General features: G+C 42.7%; 2 protein-coding genes across 2 annotated transcripts in view; both read left to right on the top strand.

Moving 5' to 3' along the window:
* The window catches only part of SMARCAL1 (SWI/SNF related, matrix associated, actin dependent regulator of chromatin, subfamily a-like 1), a 72486-nt gene extending 71721 nt beyond the window's left edge, over nt 1-765 (top strand). The window contains exon 17 of the mRNA XM_015406606.1: nt 406-765. Coding sequence (XP_015262092.1) covers nt 406-612 — 207 coding nt within the window. The 3' untranslated portion in view covers nt 613-765. The remainder of the gene's footprint in view (nt 1-405) is intronic.
* A 14894-nt stretch (nt 766-15659) lies between these two features.
* On the top strand, nt 15660-25051 carry RPL37A (ribosomal protein L37a). The gene is made up of 4 exons (XM_015406632.1): nt 15660-15744; nt 18968-19096; nt 21599-21681; nt 24891-25051. Exons 1-4 carry the CDS (start codon nt 15742-15744, stop codon nt 24952-24954), a joined length of 279 nt encoding a protein of 92 aa, XP_015262118.1. The 5' UTR covers nt 15660-15741; the 3' UTR covers nt 24955-25051.
* Nucleotides 25052-25349: the final 298 nt, after the last annotated feature.

The following is a 25349-nucleotide window of genomic DNA, read 5'->3' on the forward strand; positions in this document are numbered from 1 at the left end:
CCCAATCCTTCCCGCCCGCCCCCCCGGCCGCTCGCCTTGGAGTCGCCAGGGTGTGTGTGTCACTCTCCAGGCCTTCCCTCTGTAGCTATGCACGCAGAGGTTTTGGCTATTGTGGGCTTGGCCAACTCTGAAGCCAGCCGTAAATCTGTTCCTGTGCGTTCCTGCCCAAAAACAGCCCTGCTCTTAAGAGATCTGCTTGTTATGTCAATCTATCTTCCTTTCTTCACTCACATCAGTTGAGGGAGACAAGAGTTTGATGGTGTGCTGTACTTTTTAATCTCCAAGAATTCTCAGCATGTGTGTCTCATTGAAATTTTCCAGCTCTGTCTGCTGTGGCAAAGTTACTCGTCCATTTGCACCTTTATAACAAGAATGCCCTGAACATTTCTCTTTTTTATTTGATAGCATAATCCAAAGCAGCAGACCATATTAAGCCTTTTCCAGAGGAACTTCTCTGAAGATGTAGATGGCATGGATGAAGTCCTGCTTGCAGAAGCTATGGACGATTCAGAAGACTCTGGGCCACAGCCTTCCTTGGGGAAAGTAAGGGAGCTCCTCCCAAGAAGCCCACACAAGCAGCATCGGATCGATGATTATTTTTGCAGCCAGTAATGTGCTAGTTTAACTTGTATTCAATTGATTAAGATATTGGTATCCAAACAGAAGGAAGAATAATTGTATTAGCTAATGAAATCCTTGTTTGAGAAAATAAACTTAATAGCTATCATTTTTAAAATTCCATGCATGTGTGATTTATTTATTTATAACCCACCTTTCTCACTTGGACTGAAGGTGGATTACACAGAGTGAATGTGATCACAGCACATTCTTTCTTTCACACGGTCAAGGGAACCCGGTCTAGCCAGTTCCTTCCAATTCAGGCCAAGCCTGCCCATCTTTGTTTGGTCAGTCATCCATCCATCTAGTTTAATTAGAAGGTGTTTGGCATAAAGAAACAGTGCTGAGGCTATCGCCCGCTTTTTCTACATGAGAGGCAATAGATATGTCCCAATGGCCTTAAAAGTCTTCAACGCAAAATCTAGTTCACAATTCCTATATGGCGCTCCCATTTGGATAAGTGCAATTAACAAATTAACTTTGGACTTCCTAATTGTGTCCCATATGCCGCAATGTGTCTCAAAACCGGTCAGATGTCCCTGGAAACTTGGGCCTGGCTTTTGACCAGCAAATTTTGGCACGCCTTCTGTTTAATCCTGACCTGAATTCTTTTACCTTTTTAATGCTGACAGATCATTGTGAACCTAATCGGCTGAAATTAGTCCAAAAAAATTAGGTCCTTAGGAATACTTTTAGATCCACTTTATTTATCATCTGCCTCCACAATATTTTATACAATCAAATGCAGGCTTTTAGATATTCAGTTTCAGTGCCTGACTGAGGCAGCTAGGAAAACCTGTTCTCCAATTCATCTGAGATTACCCCAGACACTGGGCCAGACAGCTATGTATTTTTGCTTTTTAACTGACCCCCATCAAAGAAGGGCATTTATGTTAGCCAGATTTAACACACTGCCATCGGCCATCTTCTCTGAAAGATGCCATAAAATCCCTTACGAACTTAGACAATGCCCTTGTAGTCAGGGTGCCATTGAATCTGTTTCCCATGTTTTAAATTGTCCATTTTATACTAAAACATGGGATAAATTTCTGGCCACCCTTCTTTTTACATGGCGTGGTCTCTCTGAGAGTGTCAAAGTCCAGTTGCTATTCTCGTGGCAAAACTCTTCTATAACTTTTAATGTTGACTATTTTCTTCAACTTGCAATTCAAATCAGGGAAACTATAAACTGATCAGGTTTTTTTTCTTGCTGTTTGTACGACAGCCACATTTTTGATGTATTCCTAAATTTTAATGTACTTTGATATGCCAATCTGTCTGTCTCTGTTTGGATGCATGTTCCACTGAGCTGATTGAAGCTTATTCTCAGGTAAATAATTATGCATTGAATGGCAAGCAAAAATACATTTTATTTCATTACTGAAAAGATCTGTGCCTGTCTTTATGTGCAAAGGCTTCTGGTGTGGTTTAAACACATAACAAGCGAAAAGTAATCTATCAAAAGAAAATAACCATTTTATTTATTTATTTATACATTCAGCTTATATACCGCCCTGACCTCGAAGGGTCTCTGGGCGGTTTACATACAAGTCTAAGACTACTTTTCCCTAACTACGGCCACATAGTACAGGGGCAGGGCTGCCTACCAGCACCCAGATGGTGGGGCTTGCTGTTCCGGCTCGGCTCCTCCTTCTTCTTCCGGCGGTCTTCGGGGTTGGTGCTTCCGTTCTGGCAGCCAGGGGTAGGTTTCCCATTTTTGGTGGCTTTCTTTCTTTGGCGGGCCCATCTGGTGCGCGGCTCGCGTCAACACGGCTCCGGCTAATGTCCATTTGGCTCTGCCGCGCCTGCGCCTCCACATCACCATGCCTTCCGTCTCTGCCATCATTCGTTCCACCGCTTGATGTTACACTTGCTGGCCACCAGGGCTCGCCCCGCCTATCTCGCCGCTGCTCGTCACTCTGCCACCGATGCTCCCACCACACCTCGCAACGGAGGAGGGTGCCCCCTGCCACCTAGGAAAGGTACCCATTTATCTACTCACTGTTGTTGCGTGCTTTCGAACCGCTGGGTGGGCGGGAGCTGGGACTAGGGCCGGGAGCTCACCCTGGCCGCGGTGGGTCTCGAACAGCCATAGTGGCTGTTCATTGTTATTACAGCAGGTGTTTTACATTTTGGCAACTGTACCTTACATAGGATATGAACTACTAGTGGACAGGGCCCTAAATGCATTTTCCAGAATGTTCATACTTAAGTCTTTCCCTGGAACTAAGCATAGATTCAGATGCACATTATGTTCTGTGACAGTGGAAACTGGAATGTGTTCGAAATGTTTTCTCCCAAAAGAGATTTGGTCAGTACAAAACTAGAATATCTCTTTCTGTCAGAGACTTCCTCATATGTGTGTTCCAATTCCACATGAGAGATGGCCAGGTGTTTGCTTTAGTGTTTCAAGCTAGCAGTGCGTTAATCACTATGCAACTTCCTTTTTAAAAAAGAAAAACTCAGGGAAAGCAATTATCTGGGGATATTTATTTGGCCACCTAGCAGAATGGGAAAACAGCAGATATTTATTCTCAGCATACATCTTTTGAAAATGTTATATTAATTTTGTAAACTTGTTGATCTGATGTTTTATGTACCACTATTAACATGCATGTTGTTGGGTTGTATTTTTTAGAGTATCGGACAATAGGTTGCTGATCTGAGGAGCTTATAATCTAAAATTTGATGTAGTGAAAACGTCATTAGAAAGTGGTGGTGGGACGAATATGTATTCATTTCAATTGTGAATGCTTGAGTTTAGAGTAGAAGAAGAAGACAATGAGATTGGATTTATACCCCACCCTTCACTACCCAAGGGAGTCTCAGAGCAGCTTACAAGCTCCTTTCCCTTCACCTCCCCACAGCAGACACCCTGTGAGGTAGCTGGGGCTGAGAGAGCTCTGACAGAAACTGCTCTTTTTTCAAGGACAGCTGTACCAGAACTACGGCTTGCCCAAGGTCATCCAGCCAGGTGCAAGTGGAGGAGTGGGAAATCAAACCCGGTTCTCCCCGATTAGAGTCTTAACCACTACACCAAACTGGCTCTTATCAGCTACAGTTTAAAAACAGGTTGACATAAAATGTTTCTAGACCATGTATAGATAATAACAAGTGGTCAGTGAGAATTAAAGGCTTGTGCCAAAGGTTTCATGCAAGTAGTGGATATTGAATTTGGATCTGAAAGAAATGAAACACTTGGCATTGGCCAAATATTGTGGGATGTCATTCCAGACATAAGGGGAGAGTGGGCAGAGTCATTTGAGGACACAGGAGGATCCAGGGCTGAATCCCAAGATATTTTTGTACTCAAGATGGCCACTTGAGTAGTTTTGACGCCACCAGTTGCAACATACCATCTAGAAAAGTACTACTTTCAGGTACTTATACAAGAGATGACCTCAAACAAAACCCTTTTTCTTCTCGTTTTGGCTAGAAAATACCCAAATTTGTCAGTGTTTCTGCACCGTTCATGATACGCACAACAAAGATGTTGCCCGTGTACAAATCTTGAAATAGAGTCGGTCTCACATATATTGTTACATTGTAACTTTTATGCTATGGAGAGACAGCTGTTAATTTTTCCATTGTTGTCCAAATTCAAACCCTTGGATGTTCAGTTGAAAATTGCGGAACTGAGGATTTTAACTTTTTTGCTGGAAGACCGGATAGAGAGGATATCTTTAGCTGTGGCAAAATTTTGCTTTCTGGCCCTTAAAAAGAGGAAGCTTATACCCTAGTTAGTGATCTGATGACAAATTAGCGTTGTATTGGTGTGTTTCAATGATATATTGTATTGTTCCTGTATTCGTTTAAAGGTTTTATATATATTCGTTATATGTATTTACTAGCTACTTATGTATTTATTGTGTATTTTATTATTATTCTTGGAATCGTTCTATTGGCTGGTCGCTTGACCGTATTAATAAACTTGACTTGATACGCACATCCAAAGTGGGTTTTAAAGTTAAGTACCCTGGGAAGTGGAAACCCTACTTTGACTTTAAAATTCTCCTGGACTCACAAGATTTCTCCTCATTCCTCTCTTATCAGCTGCAATTTAAAAACAAGTTGACATAAAATGTTTCTAGACCATGTATAGATAATAACAAGATCAGGCCTTAGTGGGTAACTATACGGCCACAACTTAAAAGGCCCTGACCCGATTAGTCTAGTCTTGTCCATTGATTGGAAAGGGCTTTCTGCCAGAGATGGCAGGATTTTTTTAATTGATTAATAACTTCTGCCCAGAGTCTAGCTAAACGGGTGGGAACGAGCCTGGAAAAACCCAGGGGTGTTTCTGTGCTCCGGCGGAGGGAGGGGGTGAGCAGGCTCGTTAACCCCCCCCAGGGGCCCGGTGAAGGGACCCTGGCCAAGGAGCTTTGAGGGGGTAGCCTCTTCGATGGCTGAAAGCCGGAGAATCGAGGCTCTCCCTTGCTCCAGTGGTCCCTCCGGCTGAGAGACCGAAAGGTACAAGTGAAGCTAACCGGATCAAGCGCAGGAGATCGGGCATGAAAAATGATGAAGAAAGTGGGGTCGGAAGACCAAGTATGAGCGTGAGTCAACCGAGAAACGTATTTTAAAAGAAAATCGCTCCCTATCCTACACGGCGGAACGGCAGAAGCGAGCGCAGAGAGACGTCTCCTATGCGCATAAATCGTTGTGCGAAAGGGGTGGGGGCGGAAGAATAAATGTGCGATTGCCCAGAGGTACTCACCCATTCGAGCTATACAGTCAAGCGCATATTCAGGACTTTAAAATTTTTACGCAAAAGTAAATAAATGAAAAAGATGGCGGGGAAGAGGGACAAAGACAGAGAAAATTTAAAAAACGAAACCAGAGTCCCCGAAGCCGGAAATGACCAGTGAGACGACGAAGGCGATGGCTGAGGTCATGCAACCTCTACTGGAACAGCTAAATGACTTTAAAGAGCAGATGTCCGTAGTAACAACTATCATTACTGCGCAACAAAATCAGCTGGCAGTGGTAAGAACAAGTATCACTGCCCAACAAACGCAAATAACGGACTTGATCCAAGTAATGAAGCAGGATGCTGAGAAAATAAAGGAAATGGCTGAGACAACGCAGAAAGTGAGGAAGAAAGTGAAAAAGTTGGAAAAGAAAACTGTTTCTTTGGAAGATCAGATGCTGCAAGTGCAAATGGATAAGGCCAACATGGTCCTGCGCTTCCAAGGGGTGCCAGAGAATAGAGGAGAGAATCTTAAAGAACTTATGAGCGAGCTACTCGCCCCAGTAACAGATATAAAGGCAGAATTATTACTCAACGATATGGATGTGGCCTACAGGTCATATTCAGGATTTATAAAGAAAAATAATCTGCCTGGGGAAATTGTAGTAAGATTCTCGAAGAGGCACGTCAGGGATGCTATCCTGAAAGCAGTAGCTGTGACACCTCTGAAGATGGGGGAGAATGCTGTCAGAACGCTAAAGGATATTCCATTTGAAGCAAGGCAACGTAGAAAGAAATATAAAGAACTTGTGCTCTTCCTCCAAACAAACTCAATTGGATATAAGTGGCTATTTCCAGAAGGAGTAACATTCAAGATCAAGGAGAAGAAGGTAAAGATTGACTCTGTTCTTAAAGCTCAAGAACTTCTAAAGGAGCAGCTGGGAAGGTCAGAGAACGAGAAAAAGAAGAGGACGGCAGGTCAAGCGGTGAGCTGGAAACTGGTTCATCTGGCGAGGACTCTTTGTCTGAGCAGGGGGCAGCAGCCCTAAAAAGTCCCTATAAATTGCGGAAGAGAAGAAGAAGTAAAGAAGTAAAGGCTGAAGGACTCTGAATTGTGCCTTTGAGAACTTTGGTTCCAGGGGATGAGGGGGGCACTGCTATTGGGCAATTAAATGTAAATGGGGAGGGTTAAAGGTTTTAAAAGTTTGACACAGTTCATAAGAAGTACAAAGATGAAAGATTGGATGCAAAAAAGCTAGTTGAAGGATCTCCTCTCTTAGGTTTTTAGTTAGTAGTGGGTTCTTTACTTTCTCCCTTATATGTAGTTCTTCCCCTTCCCCTTTCTGTTGTAGTTTTTTGTAGTGTTAAAAAAATCAATAAAAAATCCCCTCCGGGGGCTTAAAAAAAAGAAAAAGAAAAACTTTCAGAGTGGTTAATAGAGAGATAAAAGACCTGCAAACAGAACTGGAACTTTCTGTATTCACCTGAAATTTCCCATTAGCTATAATTATCCGTGGAAGCTGTGACAAGTCTATGCTGAAATCCTATGCACTGAAAAATAGAGTGAAAACCAATTTAGTTTTATACCTGCAGACAATTATGGCGATTGTTCAGCCAATCAGAGTTCCTAGGGCTACCATGGGATCTTGGCAATGAATCGGTGTGTCTTCCAGCTAGTGTTCTGAGATTATCTTGAAGTTAGGTAACTGCAGTTAACAGCAGTTCTGTGAGCTACTGCCCTTTGAGAGATTCCATCCGCTTCCTTTGAGGTGGAGGGTCCCTGCCCCATTCCTAGGAAATGTGTGTGTGTTTGGGGGGCATTTTTGTGTTACCTAGATTAGCTGTCCTTACAAAGGAATACTCCAGGACACCCTGGAGTTTCTTCGTGGACCTGCAAGGGTCCCCAGATCTCAAGTTTGAGAAACACTGATCTATTGTGTATTGTAGAAATGTCTGCCTTTTAGACTTGTTTCTAGTTTACTGTTCCTTTTTTCATTATTGGGGTATCTAATGCATGTTTTTGCTGTGCTAAAGCCTGCTTGCTAACTGACTGGGTCTAGCTGCTTTTTCTTTTATTACTTTTCTTAATCAAAACTCTTAGTAATCTACATTATCTGTCCAAAATTCCAATAAAATCTGTGATTCTACAGATGAGCTTTATTGCTTGAGTATTTACAGTATTTCCAATTTTTAATGCCTCTCCACAGGATTTCTTGGGCGATGAAATACTCCTACCCAAGTGGCATACAAATTTTGTTCTGTGAGGTTCTATGCTTTGAAGAGTTCATCTATTGTTGGACAGATTTAAATAAATTAAGGAAGAAGTTACAAGACTACACGGTGCCTGTGACGACCTCTTCTCTTAGGGAGGTCTAGTTTTCCTTTTAAAGTGTTCTTTATGTTTTACTCTCAGGGTAATCTGGCTGCCACCAGGAAAATTTAGGCTTTCCAAACCTTTATACTTTCTTCGTCTGGTTTTGGTATTGTGACCCAGGGTCTGGGCTTTCATGAAGATCTATGTGGTCTGAGGAAGGATTCTTTACTGAGCTGGTGTACTTGAAGAAAATAGGATTTATTTAACGAAAGTATAAACACGAGGGTAAACAATGTAAACAGTACTGGGAATGATTTGAACAATGGCTTAGTGTCTCTCACAAGCTTCTCTCTACTGACAGGGATTTTTCATAGGCAACTTTGTAACACTTTTCACTGTACTTTTCCTAGACACTCAGCTTTCAATTGTAACTCTTATAACACAGAACTAAATGTCACTCTTTTCACACACAGGGATGAGTCTCCTTCAACTCAGAGTCAGAACTTAACTCCTCTTCTGCTTCTCTCACAGAAATCAGAACTCAAACTCATATCAACTGCTTTTACACAGCACTCTCTGCTGACTGACTTTATCAACTGTCTGCCTAACTGTCTAAACTCTAACAGTCACTCCTGATAGACATTCAAATCATCCACACAGCATCCATTCCAAAACCCCTCCCCCTCTCTGTCACTCACCAATCACACCACTTGCCTGTTTCAACCACATTAGACTTTCACACAGCAATGTAAACCAAACTTTTAAAGCCACACACACGAATAAACATGAAAACGTTACAGTGCCTTTTGTGAGAAAAGCTGGTACACTCCATGAACGACCATTCTAGATTGATTTAAATCACCCACACACACACCAAAGGAGAGGCAACTTTAAATCACTGATTAAGATACAAAGTTTCCATTATTATTTAGCTGCTCCCTAAATAAAAGTACCTATTAGTTGCTATATCCTTAAAAAATAATAATGTACCCACTCAGGCTTTCAAGCCATATTTGTTTAAGAATATGTAACTTCATATACACTGCAGGGCTTATTTTAGGTAGTTTAAGGAACATGACCACAGAATAGGGTGTTGCAGCCAGGGCAGGCTTTTGTAATTGAGAGCTGGTTGGAGTTAGTACAAGAAGGTGCTTCTTTGAAGTGTCCTTTTGTCTACTCTTTCTCCTTTGTCTCTGTCTTGACCCAGCCCACCTCCAACCCCACAAATATACAAGCAAGTAAGGCCTGCTTGTAGTTACTGGGCAGATCAAGAGTAAAAATTTACCTACCTGTTGTGACAGGTCAGTCCTTGGCCCTTACTAATCAAGCCATAATAGAACTATTGTGTTTTACAAAAATGGCTTTTCATACATTCTTATCAGGGTCATAAATTCTGTTTTTAAGAAAATGGTTGCATTTTCAAATATCTTAAACCAGGGTATATTTCTAAAAAAGAAACTTCTTATACCAAACTTTAGAAAAGTCAAGCTTTAAAAAAAAAATCAGATTTCTGATTTAAATCTTATCATTGATTTCTGTCTGCCCTGGTGAGGATGAATTTTGAAGAGACAGTCATTTTCTGAGATGGACCATTTTTGTCTATGTGTGTTTGCTAGTCATATGGATACATACATCCGCAAGTAATAGCTGTAGATCATAACAAAACAGAAAGGCATATAAAGTCAAACTGTACTTCAGATACTTAGGTAACTGGCACCTGCACAAAGTTAACTCATCCATCTTCAGTTAGACTTTGTATCTTGGTGTAGTGTTTAAGTGCACAGACTCTAATCTGGGAGAACCAGGTTTGATTCCCCACTCCTCCACTTTCACCTGGCTGGATGACCTTGGGCAAGCCATAGTTCTGTCAGAGCTGTTCTTGAAAAAAAGTTCTTGAAAGAGATCTCTCACCCCCACCTACCTCACAGGGTGTCTATTGTGGGGAGGGGAAGGGAAAGGAGTTTGTAAGCCCCGCTCTGAGACTCCCTTGGGTAGTGAAGGGCAGGGTATAAATCCAATCTTTTCTTCTTTCTGTTATTCAGTAACCTTGGCTTTACCCAGTGCTATTACAGCTTCAGCAAAAGCTCCCCACCACCACCACCAGTGTACAGTACACCACACAAGGTCACAACTTCACAGTGGATTGGATTTGCACACACTTGAAGTTAGGCTAGAGCAGAGGTGGTCAGACTTGCTTAACATAAGAGCCACATTGAATAAGCATCAGATGTTTGAAAGCCGCGAGACATGAACAAACATTACAGGTTTTTATTGGAAAATATGCAAATTTGCTTTTTATTAACATTAAATGAGACTGCCAAAATAAAAACAAAAGGAGTAAAAACAGATTCTGATGATGATATTTGTTTGCTAATGATATCTGTCTAAGAGGGAGAGAAAGGCGGAAAGAAAGAATGAAAGGTGGAAAGAAAGAAGGCGGAAAGAGAGAAACAAAGAAAGCAAATAGATGGGGGAAGGAGGGGAGAGGTGGAAAGAAAGCAACTTTAACTTTAAATGCATCCTCCAAGCCCCCCCCCCTCCAATTGGCTGGTTTGGCAAAAGGATTGAAAGAGACCAATGCCTACATGCTGCCGAGGGGGGGGGGGGGAGTGTACCTTTGAGAATGCAGTTGAAGTTGTTTTCTTTCTCTGCTCCCCCTCCCACCTCAAGCCTACCCAGGGAGGGGAACACTGGCTCAGGAAGGGAAGACCATTCAGGGAGGCATGCCTCCCCAGCTGCCCTGCCAGGAGCCGCACAATATGTGTGAAAGAGCCACATGTGGTTCCTGAGTCACAGTTTCGCCACCCCTGGGCTAGAGGTTCCCCACTGTCCAGATTCACAAGTAATAATGCGTTGGTTCTGGCCTTAATCTCGGCTTGGTCTGTCATCTGAAGGGCTGGCTTAATCCACACAGCCAGCCAAGGGTGGGGTCTAGTATAAGGGACAACCGTGTTGGCAGAAGCAGTGGACAAGTCTTCCTGTGACCCCTGGCTGTCTGTAGGAATTGAGAATGTGGCTCAGAACTTCCTGCAAGTTATGAGATTTTCCAGCAAAAAAGCCTGGGACCTTAGGTTGCTTCCTTAAACACACAGCCCATGAATTGATCGACTTCATTTAAACCCTGCCTTTCTCAACATTGGGGGAATGAAAGCGACTTCCTCTGTTCTCTTCTCCTCCATTTTATCCTTCCGATGACCCCATGAGGTTGCATAGGCTGGGAGTGTGTGACAGGCCCAAGGTCACCCAGCAAGCTTCCTTGACAGGCTGGGAGTCTGAACCTGGGTCTCCTAGATTGTAGGCCGACACTAACTACTACACTACACTGGCTCTCCGGTTGTCTAGACAGACACTTCATGTTTTCTAGATTCAGCAGGAGGCAGGGCTCTTTCTGTAGGAAAAGCCCAGCAGAAACTCATTAGCATAATAGGCCACACCCAACAGCAGAAACTCATTAGCATATTAGGCCACACCCCTGACAACACAGCTCATTAGCACATTAGGCCACACCCCCATGTTACCAGAAGTGTGGTCATCCAGCCACACCCACCTTTTGCTTCTTATTCTGTTTACCTTGTTATCAAAACCCAGGGCTTTTTTTGTAGCAGGAACCCCTTTGCATGTTAGGCCACACACCCCTAATGTAGCCAATCCTAATGAGTTTCTGCTGTTGGGTGTGGCCTATTATGCTAATGAGTTCCTGCTGGGCGTGGCCAACTCGGGAGCCAGCCGGAGCTCTGTTCCTGTGCGTTCCTGCCCAAAAATAGCCCTGGCAGGAGGTATGTCTGTTGTTGATTACCTTAGCTTCTAACAAAGAGGTTGGTTGATTTAGAACAGACCCAGATCAGTTTTTGTTGTTGTCAGCCTTAAAGATTTGATCAGTTGATCTCTAAGGTAACTTACCATTACAAAGGATCTACAGCTCCTGAAAACTAGAACATTGATAAAACATGACCGCTGTGGGAGTATGGTCTTTGACTGAGGGAGTGATGTGAATGAGGTAGGGCTGCCATCTCTGGGTTGGGAAATTCCTGGAATTCAGGGGCAAAGACTGGGGAAGGCATGGAGGTCAGTTTTAATTCTGGAAGATCTCCAGACCTCACCTGGAGGTTATGCAAAAGTATATAAAAAGGTAACAGTTCCCTTGCTCGAAAGCCAGTCGAATCCGACTCTAGGGTTGCGGTGCTCATCTCCGTTTCAAAGCCGAAGAGCCAGCACTGTCCGAAGACATTTCCGTGGTCATGTGGCCGGCATGACTAAACACCAAGGTGCACAAAACGCTGTTATATCTATAGCCCTATGTAATAGATGCATGTTTCAGGTAGATCAATTTTGTGCTTTCAATTTTTCTACACAATTATACAAATATTGGTTTCAAATATTATCAAAAATAGATTTCACCCAAACAGTACATCAAAGTGCAGGTTGACATTCTGATCAAACATCCGAACGGCACCTTGTCAGTTTCACAATCACTACTTCCAGGGGACTCTAGTCGTTTACCCATTTCGAATACAATCTTTTTCAAGGACCGTGATATATATAAAGGACATAAGATGCAATAGTTTCTCTTTGTGAGCACAAGACTCTTAAGATAGCAGCATATTTTCTAGGGTCCCATCAGAATCCTTGCAGCAAACTTAATAACCTATCTAGGATAGCATATCTCTCATAACACAACATAAGAGAAGCCAGTGTTGGATCAGGCCAATGGCCCATCCAGTCCAACACTCTGTCACACAGTGGCCAAAAATACCAGGTGCCATCAGGAGGTCCAGCAGTGGGGCCAGGACACTAGAAGCCCTCCCACTGTTGCCCCCCCGGGCATCAAGAATACAGAGCATCACTTGCCCCAGACTGAGAGTTCCTATCTATACCTTGTGGCTATAGCCACTGATGGACCTCTGCTCCATATCTAATTCCCTCTTCAAGCTGTCCATGCTTGTAGCTGCCGCCACCTCTTGTGGCAGTGAATTCCATGTGTTAATCACTCTTTGGGTAAAGAAGTACTTACTTTTATCTGTTCTAACCCAACTGCTCAGCAATTTCATTGACTGCCCACGAGTTCTTGTATTGTGAGAAAGGGAGAAAAGTACTTCTTTCTCAACCTGCTCTATCACGTGCATAATCTTATAGACCTTGATCATGTCACCCCTCAGCCGTCGTTTCTCCAAGCTAAAGCGCCCCAAGCGCTTTAACCTTTCTTCATAGGGAAAGTGTTCCAACCCTTTTATCATTAGAGTTGCCCTTTTATGCACTTTTACCAATGCTGTAATATCCTTTTTGAGATGTGGTGACCAGAACTGTACACAGTACTCCAAATGAGGTTGCACCATTGATTTATACAGGGGCATTATGATACTGGCTGATTTTTCAGTTCCCTTCCCAATTATCCCCAGCATAGCGTTGGCCTTTTTAATCGCAGTTGCACACTGTCTCGACATTTTCATTGAGTTATCTACTACGACTCCAAGATTTCTCTCTTCGTCAGTCTCTGCCAGTTCAGACCCCATCAATGTGTATTTACAGTTAGGATTTTTGGCTCCAATGTGTATCACTTTGAACCCCATTTGCCAAGTTGAGACCTGCTCACCCATCCTCAACAGATCCCTTTGGAGTGCTTCACAATCCTCCCTGGTTCTCACCACCCGGAACAACTTGGTGTCATCTGGAAATTTAGCCACTTCACTGTTTACTCCCAACTCCAAATCATTAATAAATAAGCTAAAAGCATCAGACCAAGTACTGATCCCTGTGGTACCCCACTGCTTACCACCCTCCACTGAGAAAATTTCCCATTTATGTTCACACTCTGTTTCCTATTAATTATCCAGTTTTTGATCCAGAAAAGGACTTGTCCTTTTATCCCGTGACAGCGCTGGCTCTTTGGCTTTGAAACGGAGATGAGCTCCGCAACCCTAGAGTCGGATTCGACTGGCTTTCGAGCAAGGGAACTTACTTTTTATTGAACTTACTTAGAAGCCTTTGATGAGGAACTTTATCAAAAGTTTTCTGGAAGTCAAGGTAAACAACATCTATTGGGTCCCCCTTGTCCACATGTTTGTTCACTCCCTCAAAAAACACTAACAGGTTAGTGAGACAAGATCTTTCCTTACAGAACCCTTGCTGAGTCTGCCTCGATAGTTTTTGTTCATCAATGTGCCTACTAATTCTTTCCTTAATTACAGTTTCCACCAACTTACCCGGTATCGACGTCAGACTGACTGGACTGTAATTTCCCGGATCTCCTCTGGAACCCTTTTTAAAGATGGGGGTGACATTAGCTACCCTCCAGTCCAGTTATCAGGTTCTATTAGGCAGCTGGTGCTGTTTGGATGCTTGAACATAATGTAAACCTGCACCCTGATGTACTGTTTGGTTGAAACCTATTTTTGATAAAATTTGACACCAATAATTATATAAGTATAGAAAAATAAAAAGCACAAGATTGATCTACCTTTAACATGCATCTGTTATACACTGTGCTATATACTTTTGCATATCTTCCTAACACTGTGACCCTCAGTTTTTCTATTTACCACCTGGAGGTTGGCAACTGAGACTAGTCTACAAAATTATGCATAGTGTAGAGAGAGTGGATAAAGAAAAACTTGCTGCCTCATCTGATCATCCTAGAACTCAGGGTCAGTCTGCCTGCTAGAAGGGTCAAGGGAGATAAAAAGAAGTTGTACTTTGCAGAAAGGGTAGCTGACTTGTGCAGCTCACAAAATGGGGCAAAAGCCACTGGCTTACATAGATTGAAAAAGGAGTTGGACATATTACTGGAGGATACACTTGTTGCTGGCTATTAGCCATGAAGGTTAAAGGGGACTTCTGGGCTCAGAGGAAGAATGCCTCTGTCAGATGCTGGGGAAGTCATCCGGTGAGGCTGTTGCCAGTTAGCCCTGCTCCTGGGTTACGCGGAGGCATCCACCTTCTTGACAACTACTGAAAATAGGATGCCCGCTGTTAAGATCAAGCAACTTGAACCTTTTTCTGGACACAGATCTTCCCATGAGATAATATTTACAGTAAAAGCAACTGAATTGCAACACCAGGGCTTATTTTTCTGAGGGAACCCGTCGGAACAGAGTCCCAGAACCTCTTCAACAAAATTCTTTTTTGAAACGTTAGAAGTTCGTGAGTTTTCAGTATAAAGACTGAAAACTTAATTTCCCTCTTGAGAGTTCTGGCAACTCTTAAAAAAAAGAAAAGAAAGCCCTGGACAAACCCTCACTTAAACATGCATTCCTGGAAGTAAAAACTGCACTCCAGAGAGCATAATCCCGAACCATACTTCCTGGGCAGGTTCTACAGAGTCCCCTGGATCTTCCAAATAAGAATCCAGCTAATACTTAAACTACTCTGAACAAAGCAGATTACCTTGTATAGGACTAGGTTACACATTCCACTGATACCCGTAGAACTGGAAAACGTCTAAAAAGAAGAGATTGGATTTATACCCTGCCCTTCATTACCCAAAGGAGTCTCAGAGCGGCTTACAAACTCCTTTCCCTTCCCCTCCCCACAACAGACACCCTGTGAGGCAGGTGGGGCTGAGAGAGCTCTGACAGAAACGGCTCTCTTTCAAGGACAGCTCTTATCAGAACTACGGCTTGCCCAAGGTCATCCAGCAGGTGCAAGTGGAGGAGTGGGGAATCAAACCCGGTTCTCCCAGAATAGAGTCCGCGCACTTAACCACTACACCAAACTGGCTCTAAACATTTCCCACTTCATTTCGCACGTCTCGAAAACAAGTTAGCTCTTTGGCTGAAATGCAGATTCTTCTCCAGCCCCGTCTTATATTGTGGCGGGGGGGGGAGGGGGCAAGACAGTCCTGCGGCGGTGAGGATGTGACGTGACTTGACCCAAGGGCGAGGGGGCTGCGCTCCGCAGGCTTGCAGCGGCGACGGCCAACCAGAGCCGACTTGCCGGAGTGAACCCGTCGACCATAGAGCCAGGGAACTCTAGACGTGCGTAATCCAGCCGTTATTTCCTCTATGGCTATATCACGTGACTTTCCTCTTCCGTCTCCGCGCGGGGGGTGGGGAGAAACCGGGTTGATTGTGCGCGTGCGCAGTGAACGCTTCCTTCTTTTCCTGCGGCCTGTAGCGGCGGCACGATGGTGAGTGCGGCTCCTGTCCCCTTTCCCCGTCACCGCGCGGGCGTATCCGCCGTAATCTTCCTCGGTGTTTATCTCAACTCTACCGGCACAGTTGGGGGCTGAAGCCGTGAGGTCTGAGCTGTTTGGAGAGTTGGCTATTGGGAGCCTCCAAGAGGCTGGGCCCGGATAAGGGCGCCGGGGCGGGACTCCGCGGCCATCGGCCTCTGGGCCTGCATGAGAGGCGCCTTTGAGGTGTGCGGGACGCGGGACCGCTGGGTGGTCCTGGAGGTTCAAACCTTGCCCCTGCCACGGATTCATTGGGCGGCCTTAGGGAATCTTGGTGCTTTAAGCCAGGCGACTGGCTGGTAGTTGCATTTGCAGTCTTCCCCCCAGGCCTTGATATCTTTGTATGAGGATCAGCCAAAATAACGACATCGGGTGTGTTTGAATTTTCCAGGACGCTTAACCCAAGAAAACAACGGCCGGGGGCAGGGATAGTAGCTAATTTGGTTTTAAGATCTCCTGCTTGGTTTTTGTGTAGAAGGCCCTGTAGAATTGAAGAGATTCCTGCAGTATGAGAACAATAACATTGCCTTCCTTGCAAGGTAATGCAAGGAGTGCTAGGTAAATGTCAAGTTATAATTATATTTTAAAACATTTGTATTCCATCTTTTTCCAAAGTGCTTCACACCACTAAATTTTTAGTCTTGAAGCAGTTTTCTCCTCCATTTTGAATGTGTTGCGGCTAAAGAACTGTGAGCTGGCTCACACTAACCCAGCTTAGAGGGAACACTGGCCGTGACAGTGTCATCTATTTTCTCTGGATTTTGTTTACAAACTGTCATCAGAACAGGCCAGTTCTTGATCAAAGTTAATTATATTCAATTTGGGGCCAGCCCAGGAGGGAGGGTGCCCGGAAGAAATCCTAGGGGGCTAGACCCTGCATTAGCCTCACGCTACATAATTCTGTAGCCTCGTGCTATATATTTAAAAAGGAATCCTTATTTCATGATGAATAACCTTTGGACGATAAAATAGAGAACTAGATAGATTTTTCCTCAAAAAGCATTTTATTTAAAAATCCAATTAAAAATGTTAAAATAATGATTTAAAAAAAAATCATTTTGATTTTTATCCGTCTTGTTATCCGTCTTGCTTCAGGTTTTGATTGTTGCCTGTATTTTAAACATTGGTAGCAAAGGGTGCAAGAATCATACCTGAGGGACATTTTAAAAGCTGACGGAATCTTTTCACTAGTAAATGTCACTTCTGTTGTCTGAAGTAATTGGGTAAAGACTTTGCAGCTGGCTTTGCTTGCTTCATTCCTTACCTCTTCCCTCCCCTTTCTCAGATTCTTATTCTATGGTTATTCTATGCTTAATCTAATGAAGTCTTGTAATGAGGGACATTGTATAGTTCTTATAAGTAATCAGTAAGTTATTGGACTGCCTTTCCTCAGTTGAGAACCTGGGAAATGTCTCCAAATATGCTGCAGGCAGAATTTTCAGCAGTCTGTTGTGAATTTGTGGGGTTCTCCAGCGATAAAATAGGTGCCATCTTGTTTTGCCAGTATTGCTCAGTAAGCTTTATGATTCTATTTGAATAGTTAGGAGTCCTTAGGAGTCCTATTTTAGTGACATCTGGCCAGCCAAAACTTTGCCCTCTTGTGGGTTTCCCTGGCAGTAGCATATCAAATTTTATGATAAAGGGGGAAGTTCTTGGGTCTGCGTCGGATGGGGATGCCAACTCCAGATTGGGAAATTCCTGAGATTTGGGAGTGGAGTCTGGGGAGGGGAAGGGAGTGATTCCATAGTCCATCCTCTGAATCAGCTTTTTTCCCCCTCCAGGAGAACTGATCTTTGTAGACAGACAACCTTTATTGGCACGTAAGAGATTAACATTAAAATTTAGGAATACGTCAAAGGTAATGGCTGTCGAACAGCCAACAAAAAAGAACTGATCAATTCATAGTTTCCCTGGTTTGAATTACAGATTGACAAAAACAAGCAACATTAAAAGTTATAGAAGCGTTTTGCCCAGAGTGTAGCAACTGGACCTTAATACTCTCAGGAAGACCACGCCATGTAAAAAGAGGGGTGTCCAGAAATTGTCCTCGAATCTTAGTATAAAATGGACAATTTAAAAGAACATGGGAAACGGATTCAATAGCACCCTGACCGCAGGGGCATGGCCCTTAGGCTGATATTTGTAGTCTGAAGATAAACTGTAATTCTGGGAGATCTCCAGGCATCACCTGGAGGTTGGCTACACTTATATATGGGGCTGCTTCACTTTGCAGATATTGGGGTTATTCAATGACACCTCTTTGTGGGGCTTAGAGAGGGTTACAGAATAGTGTATAATAGTGCCACCCGGGGCTAAAAGGGATTGCATAAAGATACTAGTTGGCATAGCGGATAGTTTTCCAGACCCAAACTGAAGAGATCTGAAGCTGTGAAACTGTGGATGACCTGGGTCCTCTGCTATCTGTTGGCTTAACAGACCTCACTGGTTTATTGTGAATATGAAATGAGATACCCTGTGCACTGTCCTGAAACTTTGGAAGAATGCAGAATAAAAATGTGCTAAAGTATCATAATAAACTAATTCAGAGATTGAAAGTTAATTTTCAGAATACTTTTCTCCAATACTTAAATTCTTTGGGGGTCACCAAATGGAGAAAATGTGGCAGAACTTCGAAAGAGGCCAGCTCACTGTGAATTCCATAGCCATTGTGCTTTGGGTATTGTGGTTAAAATAGCTTATCCAAATGGGTCATAGCAGTACCCGGCATGCATTTATCTCCTTTAAATATGTTGGATTTAAAGTGCTTTCATCGGGGAGGAGGTTAGTCCCGCTTGCTGGCTTTAGCTTGGAATTGTATTATACGTATACTTGAGCACAAGTCACATTGTGCTCAGTGGAGTTTGCCTATATCCAAGCTGTTTTAAACTCTTCCCTTCACAAGATCCAGATATGTGTTAAGTTCCTTAATGGCTGAAGTATGTGGTCATAGGTTGCCTAATGTAGGTAAGTTCCTAAAAGTTAAAATTAAAAGTTCTTTGTTATCTTACTGTCATCACAGAGAAGGTGGCTAAGTTTCTCTGCTTGGCTTTAAATCTGCGCCAAAGGTTCTTTTAGAATTATATATATGAGTTTTAACTGGCTTTAAATGTATAAATGGTACTGATAATTTATGCCAATAAAGGCTGACTTGACTTGACTTGTTATCTTACTGTAATAGGCCAAGCGCACCAAGAAAGTTGGCATTGTGGGTAAATATGGTACCCGATATGGCGCTTCCCTGAGGAAGATGGTAAAGAAGATTGAAATTAGCCAGCATGCCAAGTATACCTGCTCCTTCTGTGGCAAGGTAAGAACCTCCTTTGCTTCTAGAAATCTTTGCAGGAGGTGTCCTTTTCTGTTCAGAGTTGCTTTGCATGCACATCTCCTTTAGCATTCAGTGGTTCTGTGCATTTTGATGCTGTGGGGTCAGGGTGACTGTTTTACTTCTCTGTGTTTTAATCTTTGCAGGATGGCTGCACATCTGCATCACTGGGTTAGCACAGGATTGACAATTTAATTTTTAGTGAAACTAAGGTAAAGGTTTCCCTTGCTCGAAAGCCAGTCGAATCCAAGTCTAGGGAATGGTGCCAACCTAGCAGTTCGAAATCACTTCGTTTATCGACACAAAATCCAAGGAATGTATATTACTGTTGGTGCTTGTAATATTGTACTCACCAAGAGCACTTGCTAGCGAATGCACTACCACAGGACTTATCCACGAATACCTGTGCTTCATTATTATTATTAATAGTATGTTGGTTGTGATTTTGTGATTTTATTCGATTTTATGAATTTTATGTACGGGCTTGTGCCTTTGTAAGCTGCCCTGAGCCCGCCTTGCGGGGTAGGGCGGGGTAGAAATACCTGAATAAATAAATAAATAAATTATAGTATCGTGGAGTACACTTTCAGAACCAAAGTAGCCAAGTATCGTGTGAACAAAAAAAACCCCAACCAAATGCCAGTTATGTGCCAAAGAAAAAGTAAGGATGTTCTTTGGTGCCATATCCTTGTAGGAAATTGAGAAAGAGTCCAGGAGCTTTCATGAGTCCCTGCCAATGCTCCTTTAAGCTGTGGGGTTTTGTGAGCAAAATTTTTACTTTGTGCTGGTATTAAAGTTGTGAGTGAGCGATAGGGCTACTTGCATTAAAGCTTTGAGCGAGCGATTTGGCTGCTGCATAGGTCAGTCTGCTCTGGAACCATCCTTCCTGAGCTGAGACAAAAATGTGTGAGCCGGAGGCAAAAAAGCTGTGAGCTAGCTCACAATAACTCAGCTTAGAGGGAACACTGGCTACTGCATAAATTAATTTACTGCCAGAATTCCAGTTAACCATTTTACTTCTTCCTTTGGTGCGTAATTATCTGCTCAAGCAGGTGGTAACGATTTTAGCATATCTGCTTCAAAGTTGGTGTAACAGTGTTGTTTCTGCCCCATTTTTTGTGGGCTTTATAATTTATTTAATTTACTTAGGCACTTCTTGTCCTACTGTTTTTCCAGTGGGGGGAATAAAAGTGTAGTAAAATGGAAAAGGGCAGTAAAGATTATAAAGACCATCCATACAAAGAGACGTCTAATATACGCTATAAAGCAAAGCATTATCACTGTTATCGTCTTATCTGTGTAATCCGTTTTGAGTCTAAGTGAGGAAGGTGGCGTTTTAAATGCAGTAAAAGTAAATATGGCCATCTTTTCTGTAGATAATAGAAGGGACCTAATCTGAAAGATGACGTTTCTTATTGGTTCACTTTGTAGATGTCAGCTTCATAAGCTATTACTATGGAAATGGGCATACAACCCTGCTTAGCCGTTGCTACTATGGCTGGTTCCCTCGTTTGTCTTGTATAGCTTCCTGGGCTGGGCTTAGAGCAGTTTTGTCATGTGCTTACGATATAAGGACTGTGGTGGCTCAAGTGGTTAAGACGCTGAACTGCAGACCTGAAGGTCGGTAGTTCGGCAGTTCGAGACCCGAGTGTGCCGCATGACGGAGTGAGCTCTCGTCTCTGGTCCCAGCTCCTGCCAGCCTTGCAGTTCAAAAGCAAGAAATTGCAAGTAGATAAATAGGTACCACTTCAGTGGGAAGGTTACAGCGTTCTGTGCACCTCGGCGTTTAGTCATGCCGGCCACATGACCACGGAAATGTCTTCGGACAGCGCTGGTTCTTCGGCTTGGAAACAGAGATGAGCACCGCATCCCTAGAGTCGGATTCGACTGGCTTTCGAGCAAGGGAAGCCTTTACCTACAATATAAAGAACTGCTTTGTATTTGTGGTGCTGGTCATGCATTGATTCATGAGGTATGTGTCCCCTGTGTTCCTGCCTGGGAATTAAGATCACGGGAGAGGCCCTCCTGACTGTCCTACTCATCAAAGAAGCTTGTCTGGTGGGCATATGGGAGAGTACCTTTTTGACAGCAGCCTCCCAATTGTAGAACAGCCTCTCCAGGGGGGGGGCCCGCCCCCCCCCCCCCCACGCGGGTGGCCATCAGGTGCTGCTTCAAATGCAAATGAGCCCGTCAGGACAGCATTTAACTAATTTAGCTTTTGATTGGCAATCTTGATGGAGATTTTAAACTGTCCTTTTTATGTGTTTTATAGCTTGTTTTATTTACTTTGTACAGGGAAGACGTTGGCAAACCTTGACTGCCGCAAGGAAAGGAAGGCGGCCAATAAATGTTTAAAAGAAATAAAGTTGTGAATGTGGACTATGTGATTTTAATTTTTGACGCTGCCTTGATGGGTCACATATAAGATGCTGGGAAAGTGATGTGGTTGATGTTCTCAGGTGAATAAGCAATATATCTTTCTCATAGACCAAAATGAAGAGGAAAGCTGTGGGTATCTGGCATTGTGGCTCTTGTATGAAAACGGTGGCTGGTGGTGCCTGGACATACAAGTAAGGAGCATTACCAGTGTGGCATTGTGGTGGGGGTTGGGCCGCCTTATTGTCTGATGGTGGTTTTTTGGTGTAATCCAGCTTCTTGATGATCTCATGATGGATGTTTTCTCCCCAAATTTCCAATCATGTGGGTACGAAGAAAGATCTGAAAATCAGTCTAACTGATGCTTGTGGAAGGAAAGGGGAGGTAGAGGAAACAGAGCTTCCATATCTTTTCCGTAGATCTCTAAATGCTTCTGCTCCCTTCTCTTCTGTTTCCATCTTTGTCAAAATTAAAATGCTTGCAGACCTTGCAAAGAACATAAGATAAGCCAATGTTGGATCAGGCCAATGGCCCACAGTGGCCAAAAATACCAGGTGCCATCAGGAGGTCCAGCAGTGGGGCCATGACACTAGAAGCCCTCCCCCTGTCGACCCCCAAAGCACCAAGAATACAGTGCATTGCCTGCCCCAGCCTGTGACTTCCTATCTATATCTTGTGGCTAATAGCCATTGATGGACCTCTGCTCTGTATGTTTATCCAGTTCCCTCTTGAAGCTGTCCACGCTTGTAGCCGCCACCACCTTTTTGGCAGTGAATTCCATGTGTTAATCACTCTTTGGGTGAAGAAGTACTTCCTTTTATCTGTTCTAACCTGACCGCTCAGCAATTTCATGGAGTGCCCATGAGTTCTTGTATTGTGAGAAAGGTAGAAAAGTACTTCTTTCTCGACCTGCTCTATCCCATGCATGATTTTATAAACCTCGATCATGTCACCCCTCAGCCATTGTTTCTCCAAGCTAAAGAGCCCCAAGCCCTTTAACCTTTCTTCATAGATAAAGTGTTCCAACCCTTTTATCATTCTAGTTGCCTTTTTCTGCACTATTTTTTTCCTTGGTGATTCCTTGGTACTGTTCAGAGATCATTGAAGACTGTCAGGGGCAGGAGAGGCTAATGCCAGGTACTTCTTCACTGTTCCTGGAATTCCTTCTGTTTGAGTGTCCTCCCTACAGCTTGCAGAAGTCATCTGTGAAGCCGGGGGGGGGGGGCAGCCAGACACTGTCCACCGTTTTCCAGCAGAATCCCACTCCTACCACTAACTGCAGCATCAGAGAGCATTGTTTAACTGCTGTAAACTCCCAAGTTTTGGCTGAAGGTAGGGTACAAATAAAAAAACCCCTTGCATGCAGATTAAGTTAATGTATGCACATTTTTAGCAGTTCCATCAACATTTTCAGTAAAAGCATGTGTGCTGGATTGGACAAAAAAAATTACTTCAAATATGCACAGATTGCTAAGTAAGGAAGAAACTCTTAATATCAGCTATGAAAAGACAACGGTAATGGTTTTTAGGGAAACGACAAAACTGTTCTCCTGGAGTATTCACGGCAATCCAATCAATCAGTGCAGTTCCTTTAAATATCTTGGTGTTACATTCAGAGAGACCTTAACCTGGAATGCCCATTTGGCTAGAGTAAAATCTTCAGTGCTAAGAACGGTGGGGTCTGTTTTGAGTTTCTGTTACTCAAAGGGCGGATGTCTTATTGATCCAGTCTTGAAATTATTTCAGAGCAAAGTCGTTCCTCATTTCCTTTATGGAGTTGAAGTTTGGGGATGGAAAGAGGAAAACCTATCTAGTATTGAAGTAATTCAGAACGAGTTCTTAAGACCTATTCTAGCTCTCCCCAGGGGGTCTCCAGGCAGCCTTGATGTGAGCGGAATCTGGCATTCCCTCCCTTCGGGCGCATTCAGCCATGATAAAATATTGGTTGATAAAAGTTTTAGACATAAATCACTTAGTTAACAATCCTTTAATATTTTGATGTCCAACGATTCGTAGAGCTCTACTTTCCTTAATGGTGTTCTCTTAAGGTATTTTATCCCTTGCGATCTCATAGGGTCTCCTGCTGTCCACCCGAGAGATGTGAAGGCCTGGAAAAAAAACTGGCAAAATTTGGGGAAAAAACCATTTTTTCCCTTTGTTTTTTTCCTGGAGCCTTTTTTGTTTTTTCCCGAAAAAATTGGGAAAATTGAAAAAAGAATAGAAATTGATTATGGAACATTTTATTTTAACATGATGAATAAAATATTTTAAGACAAGGTGGGTCAAATATTTTCCAAATCATTTCTAAAAAATATGTATGGTATCAGATTGATCTAATTTCTGTGCACTGAGGACAAGCAAGTCCTAGGTTACAAACTGAACTCTCCAATGCAAGAACAAGATGCATTTCTCCCTTTAGGAGGTGCTATTGTCACAAGAAAAGAAAAAGGTTTCAGTTTTGTTTTTGTATGTGGGTGGGTATTCTGTTTGTAATAATTGTTTGGATACACTATATTTTAATATTCAAGTTGTGATAATTTCGTGCCAAGTAAAAATGTCCATAGTCGTATTTTATGTTCCTAAAGTAACAGAATGACTTTCAATCTGGAAAAGAAAAAAAAAAAGGGCTAAGAAATATTTTTTTCAATTTTTCAGAAAATTTCCATTTCCCCCCAGAAAAAAAATGGGTTTTTTTCCGTGCTTCAAAATTTCTGGAAATTTTGCATTTCTAGTCCACTAGATTTAGGGATTGGGTTTTTAACTCTGATGCATTGATTGATCAGTCTCTAATTTTAAACTCCGAAGTGGTTCAAAATTATTAAACTTGACCACTTTTGAACTTCCAATCTTGTTAACATTTCTAACCATAATCTTAGAGCATCCTTTATTGCAATTTCAATCTATGCCCTTGGTGATGTTGTATGGTCGTTATTCTCACATTCCAATGGCCCATGTATATGTGGATCTCACACATTAGAGGATTTACCTCGTTATATCCAGTTCTGCCTTTTATATTCTAACCCTAGGTCTGCATTTTTGGTGGGACTTTTATCCAGCTTAACCTTGTATAACGATGCTGAGGAAATCATAGTTTTGCTTTCTGATTCTGATGCACATGTTACATATAGAGTCTCACTTGTTGCCATTGCTGCTATGAAGATAAGGTCTAACGCGGCAAAGAACGAAGGTGCTACTTGAACTTGTTGCCAGTATATTGAATTTTGGTACTAGCTTTTGCTTTAGTGGAATTCTCTTTGTGTATCTGTAAATTTGTTCGGTATATATAATCTTTATTTTATCCAGTTGAGGTTTCTGTAACTTTGTGATTGCCTATGCTAAACAACATAAATTGATTGATTGCGAAGTTTGTCTCTTTTAACAATGATACTTCTGTTTCTTCCAGCACTACTTCAGCGGTGACAGTGAAATCTGCCATCCGAAGATTGAAGGAGTTAAAAGACCAGTAGAAACCTCTTTTTCTCTCCTAATGTTGTCTTATGTTCCTCCTCCAGTTTCTCAGTCCATTATGCCTTTTTGTTAATTAAAGGTGGTTGTGAATCTGGATTCTGTTTCTGTTTTATGTACAAGTGTTTAATTGTACAGCATTTCCATTTTTTCATTAATTGCTAAAAAACTCCAAAACAGGATCTGGGTTGGGTTTTGTGGCATCTGAAGAATATAGCAGTTTCCAGCAATCTTTCATCGTTTAGAGAATGTCTTCTGTGATTTTTTTCCACATCAGCAAACCACAGGAGATTGTACATAATATATGTATCATTCCAAATCATAACCAACAAGCTGGGACCCACAAGAAGTTTTCAAGGAATGGGATATACCACCCACCTTTGCTTCCTTCCCAGTT

The sequence above is a fragment of the Gekko japonicus genome, unplaced genomic scaffold (assembly GCF_001447785.1).
Source record: "Gekko japonicus isolate JY-2015 unplaced genomic scaffold, Gekko_japonicus_V1.1 scaffold1898, whole genome shotgun sequence".
Lineage (NCBI taxonomy): Eukaryota > Metazoa > Chordata > Lepidosauria > Squamata > Gekkonidae > Gekko > Gekko japonicus.

Coding starts and splice junctions, on each gene's coding strand:
- RPL37A (XM_015406632.1), top strand. Junction 19,097..21,598: donor CCTGCTCCTTCTGTGGCAAG/GTAAGAACCTCC, acceptor TCTTTCTCATAG/ACCAAAATGAAGAGGAAAGC. Junction 21,682..24,890: donor GGTGGTGCCTGGACATACAA/GTAAGGAGCATT, acceptor TGTTTCTTCCAG/CACTACTTCAGCGGTGACAG.